The sequence below is a fragment of the Triticum dicoccoides genome, chromosome 2B, assembly GCF_002162155.2.
Source record: "Triticum dicoccoides isolate Atlit2015 ecotype Zavitan chromosome 2B, WEW_v2.0, whole genome shotgun sequence".
Lineage (NCBI taxonomy): Eukaryota > Viridiplantae > Streptophyta > Magnoliopsida > Poales > Poaceae > Triticum > Triticum dicoccoides.
In genome coordinates, this window is record NC_041383.1 from 640,643,772 (window position 1) to 640,652,307 (window position 8,536).

General features: G+C 46.7%; 1 protein-coding gene across 1 annotated transcript; it reads right to left on the reverse strand.

Annotated features, from left to right (window-relative positions):
- Nucleotides 1–5,947: 5,947 nt before the first annotated feature.
- Nucleotides 5,948–6,955, reverse strand: LOC119368170 (ethylene-responsive transcription factor ERF104-like). Its single transcript, XM_037633494.1, has one exon. It carries the CDS (start codon nucleotides 6,953–6,955, stop codon nucleotides 5,948–5,950), a length of 1,008 nt encoding a protein of 335 aa, XP_037489391.1.
- Between the last annotated feature and the right edge of the window lie 1,581 nt (nucleotides 6,956–8,536).

Below are 8,536 nucleotides of genomic sequence, written 5' to 3' on the forward strand. Positions count from 1 at the left end.
TGTGTGCGGTCCAATGAGCGTTGAGGCTCGCGGAGGCTATCGTTATGTTCTCACTCTCACTGATGACCTAAGTAGATATGGGTATGTCTACTTGATGAAACACAAGTCTGAGACCTTTGAAAAGTTCAAAAAAATTCAGAATGAGATAGAGAATCAACGTGACCGAAAAATAAAGTTCTTACGATCAGATCTGGAGTTGAATATTTAAGTTACGAATTTGGTACGCACTTAAGGAAATGTAGAGAATCCTCGGCACTAGGATCTTCGGTGATTTGGATCACGACGAGTACGACTCCATCAACCCCGTTCTCTTGAACGCTTCCGATCGCGATCTACAAGGGTATGTAGATGCACTCCTCTCTCTCGTTGCTAGATGACTCCATAGATTGATCTTGGTGAAGCATAGAAAAATTTTATTTTCTGCAACGTTCCCCAACAGCTTGTCCGAGTGGATAGTATGTCTGTATGAAATTTATCTGGACCCACATGTTGTGTGGACCCCATGCTTTATGATACTTCGACCCTTCGTGGGCCTACCTGTTATGTGTATCCCCAACAGGAGGCATGTTTTCATCATAACAAATATTCTCATCAAAATTTGGGGGACAAAAAATATCATCTTCATCAAACATAGCTTCCCCAAGCTTGTGGTTTTGCATATCATTAGTATCATGGGTATTCAAAGAGTTCATACTAACAACATTGAAATCATGCTCATCATTCAAAGATTTAGTGCCAAATATTTTATAGATTTCTTCTTCTAGCACTTGAGCACAATTTTCCTTACCATCATTCTCACGAAAGATATTAAAAAGATGAAGCGTATGAGACAAACTCAATTCCATTTTTTGTAGTTTTCTTTTATAGATTAAATTAGTGATAAGACAATAAACAAAAAGATTCGATTGCAAGATCTAAAGATATACCTTACAGCACTCACCTCCCCGGCAACGGCGCCAGAAAAGAGCTTGATGTCTACTACACAACCTTCTTCAGCTTATTTGTTTTAGTTTTGACATGTAAGTAAATGTGCATTTGTTTGTTTACGTATCTTGAAAGGTTGCTAATCCCACATGTGTGTAAGGATGTATTTTTTTATTGGTGAAGGTTAGTTGGTTCCACATGTGAACTCATCAATCCAATCTTTGCAAGTAGGAAAGATAGTTGCGGAGAAAAAACAATACACTGTGGTGCATGTATGAAATAGATTTGCAGGAAATGAACATTTCTAGCTCAAAAAGAAGAAAAAACGTACATAATTCGCTAGGCACCACGGATCGATACGCCTGACGGTATAGCATAGCGAGTAATTTTTTAACATGATCCATCTTACTTCCTCTTTTCACATTGAAGGTAAGAAGATAAAAATTAATCAGGCCATTGCTTAATCAAATCAACAGCTCAAGTCTATTATAAACTCTTACTACTCATGTAAAAAGAAGAGATAAAAGGGACCATGCTAATACTTGCCATAGCATTAAGCATGCTTACGTGCAGCCTCCCAAGAGTTTCACCACAGCTCGTTCGAATTATATAGCTAGTCTCTTGCATATTATATTGCTACAAGTTACCGGCTTGATAGCTACCTTGATGCTTACTGTCTTTCTTCTCTTAGTAAAAGATGACTGCGGCAGACATTCCGGTAAAAAATGGTTTGCTTCGTAGGTCAGCTTAAGTCCCTTTCGGGATATAGATCTTCAGTGTGCACGTACGCACGACCCGCGCGCCGAATTGACAGGCGATGGAAGATGGATCAAAAGAGAGAGACAAACACCCAAAGTTTCAGGGGCAAGAAATTATCAAAGAATACTTGAGGGTCGCGGTTGGCGAACTTACAAGAGAGGCATTGCCATCTAATTACCCCCAAAGTCTATTGGGCTCTATTCTTGGGTAATAACGGCCGAAGGACTTGCTAAAATAGCTCACCATCTCAGCATCATCGCTCAATTTCAATCCATGATATCAAAGCGAAATGTACATGGACGTTACACCTGCAGGAATATAAAACAGCAGCATAGCTTTGAACTGTCTTATTCAAATTGATAGATATGGGGACGATGAAGAAGACATGTACAACCACGCGATCGTGTGCCTGAGGACGCTCTTGAGTACGTGTACACAAGCACGAAGCTATCCATTCCAAGAAACTGTCAGTTCGGTCGAACGAGCGCGCTCGGCACCATCGGTGAGATCGAAAGGAAAGCGGCCAGCGTAACGGACTCTGACTTGATGGCGACCTCTTCAACTGCATGCGACCCGGTGTGTGCGGTCGTGGTCAGTAGTCATAGGAACCAAATGTACGTATGCGGTATGTAGAGCAGTATCTGTTTGATTTTATTTTATTTTATTTTTTGCGAAAAAACTTTCAATCTATTCATCTTCAATCATGGCAGTACAACGAATACTAGAAATAAAAATTACATCCAGATTTGTAGACCACCTAACGACGACTACAAGCACCGAAGCGAGCCGAAGGCGCGCCGCCGTCATCGCCCCTCCATCACCGGAGCCGGGCACAACTTGTTATAGTAGACAGTTAGGAAGTCGTCGTGCTAAGGCCCCATAGGAACAGCACCCCAGAACAGCAATCGCCACCAATGAAAAATAATATAGATCGGAAGGATCCAAACCGAAAACACACGAACGTAGACGAACAACGACGAGATCCGAGCAAATCCACCAAAGATAGATTTGCCGGAGACACACCTCCACAAGCCCACCAACGATGCTAGACGCACCGCCGGAACGGGGCTAGAAGGGGAGACCTTTATTCCATTTTCAGGGAGCCGCCGCCGTCTCGCCTTTCTGAGTAGGACACAAACCCTAATAAGATTGAAAAAAATGACTAAAAATGGAGCCCTCCCGCCGGCCCTTGCAAGGATCCACCACGCCTCCATGGCCCTAGGGCCACCGGAGACGAGGCGGACCTGCGCCGGCGCCGGCGAGAAACACGAACCCTAACTTTCTTTCTTGGAGGAGGAGGAGGCGGAGCCCTGGCCGTTGTTAGTATCTGTTTGATTTGTTCCTACGGTTTACCGGGATCGATCGATCGTTCTACGCTCCGACTGAAACCATATGTCAGCAGCTCAGCATACATCCAAAACAAGCACCGTGCGCCGTTTAGTGCATGGTCTACAGCCGTATGAGAATTGGATAATGATGCTATTGCTACGTTTCTAAGATGGTCAACGCGTCCTACGTATGGACCGTGCGTCCCTGCCATCTGGACTATCGGACAAAAAAACCAAGCAGCTGCAACCAGCGGTCGAGCATTCTTAGGACCGAATGCACGTGGATATTTTGGCAGAACCTCCCGTATGTGCAGAGAGTCAAAGAGATGGACCGAAAGAAGCAGTGCATCAAAGCTAGTCCGCTTGGAAGTCTGAGACAAGAGAGCACGTTCGCGTATCTGCAGTCGTTGCGGTTGCGGGGGAGGAGGTTCATCGCTTGGTTCCAAGGGTCCGACGTACGTACGTCATAGCGTAGGACGAGGCTTAGCGACGAAGATACTACTTGCTGTGCTGAAGCCAGTAGTTTGTATTAGGTCCTGAACCAGTGGGTTTCTCTTAATGAAATCGGAAGGGGAGTCCCTTCTTTTGTTCAGAGAGAAAAAAATGTGCCGAAGGTGTTCTTGTGGTCCGGAGCTCAAATGCACCTGACATAAACAGTAAAATCAACACAAAAGAGTAAACAAAATAAAAAAGATTTTTGGCAAAAACTATTGATCAATGCCCTACGCACATGAAAATTTGCGTGAAGAAAAAACATTTGTAATGCATTGGACAGAAAAACAAAACAGGCGCTCCAGAATGTTTTCAAAAGTAGTATTGCCGGGTCTTGCTTATTCCTGGTCGGGTTCCGTGCAGGCTCCCAGCTTATATTGAGCCGGCCCGTATGGCACCTTGGACAACCCGGGCATGGGCCTTCTGGTCTAGGGACGAGACTTGCCTGCTCCCCTCGCGTGTGCCCATTCGTGCTCCCGCGTACGTGGCTTAATTTGATTGGAACAAAATAAGGCCCGGCCCCACCCCCTTAAAATCAGAGGGGGAATGATTAGATTAGAAAAAGAAAAAGAAAAAAGACAGCCGTAGGATGAAGTGGGAGCACGGATGGGAGCATGGAGAGGGAGCAGGCAAGCCGGATCCCTGGTCTAGCCGGGTCATGTCTCGGACTGTCGGGTCTAGACACGGGTAATTCCCCCGACAATGGGGGAGACAGAATCCCAGTTTGGAGTTTGCCATGTTTGAATCGTCCTGGCTCTAGTTAGGATTTAGTCTAGTTGTCTGACTAGCTGTGGCAAGGCAACAATGGTGGAGCTCCGGCGTTGATGTAAGGTGTGTGGAGCTCCGGCTTGCTGTAAGGCGTGTGGAGCTCCGGTGAGGGCCATATCTTGGGTTATGTTGTTGTCTACATTTCATTCGGGTGATCTTGGACGGTGTCGTTTGGTGGAGTGGTTGGCGCGGTAAGTGTTTTGGACTTCTATGTTCGATGATGCATGGCCAACTTCGTCTTCGTTGAGAAGATAGTGAGGCAAGTCGTCCCCAATTCAGGCTAGATGGATCTAGGATAGTTATCTAGCCCCTTCATTGTATTCTATGGGCGGCGATCTGATCCTTAGTTCGCTACCATCGGATTTTCTCTACCTACCATTAATGGCTTTCGGACCACCGCGTCAACGATTTTCAGAGGCGGCATCGATCTTGGCTCACGTGGAGTGTTATAAACGGAAGACGATGTCAATATACCCAAGTACCAGTGATCTATTTTTTGCTTTGTAAGAATAGTCTTGCAAGGGTTGGACAATTTATGTATATGACATTGGCCTTCTCGTAAAAGGAAAAAAATATCATTGATACATATATTAGTGAACAATACAAACTATAGGATGGACATTACAAGGAATCTAAGAACTACTCCCTTCGTTCCTAAATATAAGTCTTTGTAGGGATTCCACTAGGTGGACTACATACGAAGCAAATTAAATGAATCTACATTTAAAATGCATCTATATACATCCGTATGTGGTTCATAGTGGAATCTCTACAAAGACTTATATTTAGGAACGGAGGGAGTATCTTTCAACCAAACACATAAACTTATAGATAAAAGCAAGAAAAGAAAGAAACAATAAAATTAAGTTGGAAAATAAATAAAAAGTGAGGGAAAAAAAGAAACGTAAACAAAAATGTAAAAGCAAAAAATAAGATAATCGAAGCAGAATAAAAAAGTAAGATGTATGTACTTATCATAGCTTATCTACTAATATGACACTACATCTTGTCCACTGTTTTGAAATTGCTTGTTTTGAAGTATCTAGCAAAAATTTGTGGTACAAAAGATAAAGGATCATATGTTCTTCATTTAATACAAAAAGGGAAGGACCCTCTTATCTAGCGAACGTTCGCTGGGAGGGAGTGGTAATCTAGCGAACGTTCGCCAGGAGGGAGTGGCATTTGCCAACATTTTGATGGTAGTTTTAGTTGTTCGGGGGTTGACATTTTTCTTCACAAGAGTAGGACAGTTTCTGGGAGGAAGGAAATTGTCAACAACAACAAGCAGAAACTGCAATTGTTAATCTCGCGTCGCAACTAAGACTGCCAGCAAACAACGTTCTTTGGCATTCCCTCCCCAACGAACGTCAACCTGATAGCATTACCCAAAAAGAAAGAGAATCATGTTCATCAAACATCCATCGAGAAGAAAAGCCGACTGTCCAATTTAAACAGATGAACAGCAACGGGTGAATAGTTATTACAGTGGTTGTTGCACTGATGCACGTAATAGACATCAAACACTAGCTTGAAAACATTTTCATGGATAGCAAGACGCATGTAATAACTTTGTTCAATTATAAATCTAGTCTTCAACAAGTGTTGTGTGTGGGTGCCTATTCTGTTTTTCTTACAAACACAGGAAACATTCTATCGCTTAATGAACCATCCTCTAATTAACTAACACTAAGCTGCGGGAAACCCAACGCCGGGTGTGGCGACAGGGGCGACAGCAACGGCATGCCTCCCATCAGCGCCTCCCAGTACTCCAAGCCCGAGCTCGACGGCGTGTGAGGAAACCCTCCCTCCGGCGTCGTGGCCACCGACGTCACCGTCGAAGACGCTGTCCCCCGCGACACGGACGAGGGCGTGTCCCACGACACCCGGGCCGACGACGGCGACGGCGCCTCGGCCTTCACGGCCTTGTTTATGACCACTCCGGTCACCTCGACGTCAGCGTCCTCGTCCTGTGATCTCTTACGTTTGTTCGTCGCGCCTGCTGCCCGGGACGCCGGGCCAGCAGGCGGCGGCGCCCACAGCTGGGCGCCGCGGGTGCCGACCTCGTTTGGAAAGTTAAGAATGGCCTTGGCGCCGCGCATCCGGAAGGCGGCACGGTCGTAGGCACGCGCGGCCTCCACGGAGGTGTCGTAGGTGCCGAGCCACTCGCGGTAGCCCCGGCGCTTTGGGTCGCGGATCTCCGCCGCGTACTTGCCCCATGGCCGCTGCCGGACGCCGCGGTACTTGCGGAGGTCCTCGACCGGCGCTGGCGCTGGCGCTGCGGCGGCAGCCGTCCCCGCCCACCCGAAGGTGCCCTGGGGCGGCACCGAGATGGTCAGCGTGGACGACAGCGCCCTCACAGGAGACGGCGCGCCACCGAACTGTATCATCACCGGCTCCGGCGCTCGGAACACCGCCGCGGCAGCCGGATATGAGTTCACGTACTGGTGCGTCAGGCCCATGTAACCTTGCGTCTGTACCTGCCGCTGCCCCTGCTGCGGGAAGAACATGGGCTGCTGGTACGCTTCCGGCTCGGCCGCAGAAGGTGGCAGCACGGGGAAGGTGACGTCGTCGCCAAAAGGGCCCTGATCATCGTTAGCCGTCGGGAGGACACCGCCGTCGCCGCCGAGGAGGTGCTCGCGGATGAGGTCGAGAGCGAAGTCGTCGACTTCTCCGGCGAACTCCATGGTGCTTATGCTTAATACGGTTCGCCTTTCAGTGGATGAGAATCGTGAGAAAGAAAGAGAGATGGCGGCACGGTAGAGAAGTGCTACTCGGTGCCAGTGGCAAGTTTGTTTGTGGGTCTGTGATATTCCTTGAGGACAAAAGTACTTATAGGCCAGCTGAGAGAGAAGGAGACCCGACGGGAAGGCCTAGGCATGAATGCGGGACCCACTTCTGAGGCATCGGGGTCGTACTCGATCTCGTCACTCTCCGTGGAATGGCTTCATGTCGCTGTTACGCTGTAGTACCTGAGATTTTGCACCCACATCCTATTCAAATTTGCAGCGCTGAGATGTTTACTGCATGTGCAATTTGTGGGCATTTTCGTTGTCAAACTCAAACATATAGGCAGTTGATAATTTTGACTTGCTAGTACATGACAAGATATTTCCGGAGTCGTGTCAATGAAGAACAGGGGTGCGCATACATCTATGACAAGAGCATCGACCGTTCCGCTCACACTTTACCAAAATTTTATTATGACACGCAGAAAGGCTACCTATTGGCTGCTGCCCATACATACCAGAGCTTGCCATTAATCGTTGCGCGTCTCCACTGGTGCAAAAAAGGCCTTTGGTCGCGGTTCGCAATTGCCATTAGTCGCGGTTGCGCAACCGCGACCGAACGGGCGCGACTAAAGGCTCCACCCTTTAGTCGCGGTTGCTTAAGAACCGCGACTAAAGGCCCGTCCACGTGGGCGCCAGGTGGCCGTCGGGGCGGAGGACCTTTAGTCGCGGTTCTTCTGGCCAACCGCGACTAAAGGCCGCCGCAGGTTTAGGGTTTTAGCCCCCCCCCCCTAAACCTGTTTTCTGTTTAATTTGTATTATTTTATTTCTTTTGTGCTTTATTTTAATTTTGAAGGAGTTTCACATATTCTACGGTACTACATACATGCATATGAATGTACAATTTCAAACAAATTTGAAATTAGAACCAAAAAGAATTCAAGAGGAATATACAATATATATTCAATATCATCGGATGACCATATACAATTTTGAACAAGTTTCCATACATAATTTAATGCATATAAAGTTCTACGTCCTCGTAATGGTGTTCTCCTTTAGGATGGAGGACTTCCCTCCTGAACCATCCAGCTAGTTCCTCTTGAAGTGGTCGGAAGCGAGCTTCTGGACTAAGCATCATCCGGAGGTTATTCCTCTGAGCATTGGTATCACTCGGAACCCGCTCAGAGGTGTATCTCCGGATCATCTCACAGACATAGTATGCACATAGATTGGTCCCCGCTGGCTGAATATCCTCACCATTCTTAGCATTTGCCCTTTTGAATTCTAGCTCTTTTTTGAATTCACCGACCTTTGTATCTACGAACCGTCTCCAAACCCTACGAGGCAAAGAAAATTAAATGAACAAGAGAGTTATTAGTTACTTGATATTAGGAAATGAACGAAATAGGCCGATCGATATAGAGCGCAAATGAATGAAAATAATTACTTCTGCAGCATTCTTCTCATGTCGACCCAAAGCTTTGGATCCTTATTCAGAGAGTCGTGGACGAGACATTCTGAGGTGTCAACTTTAAT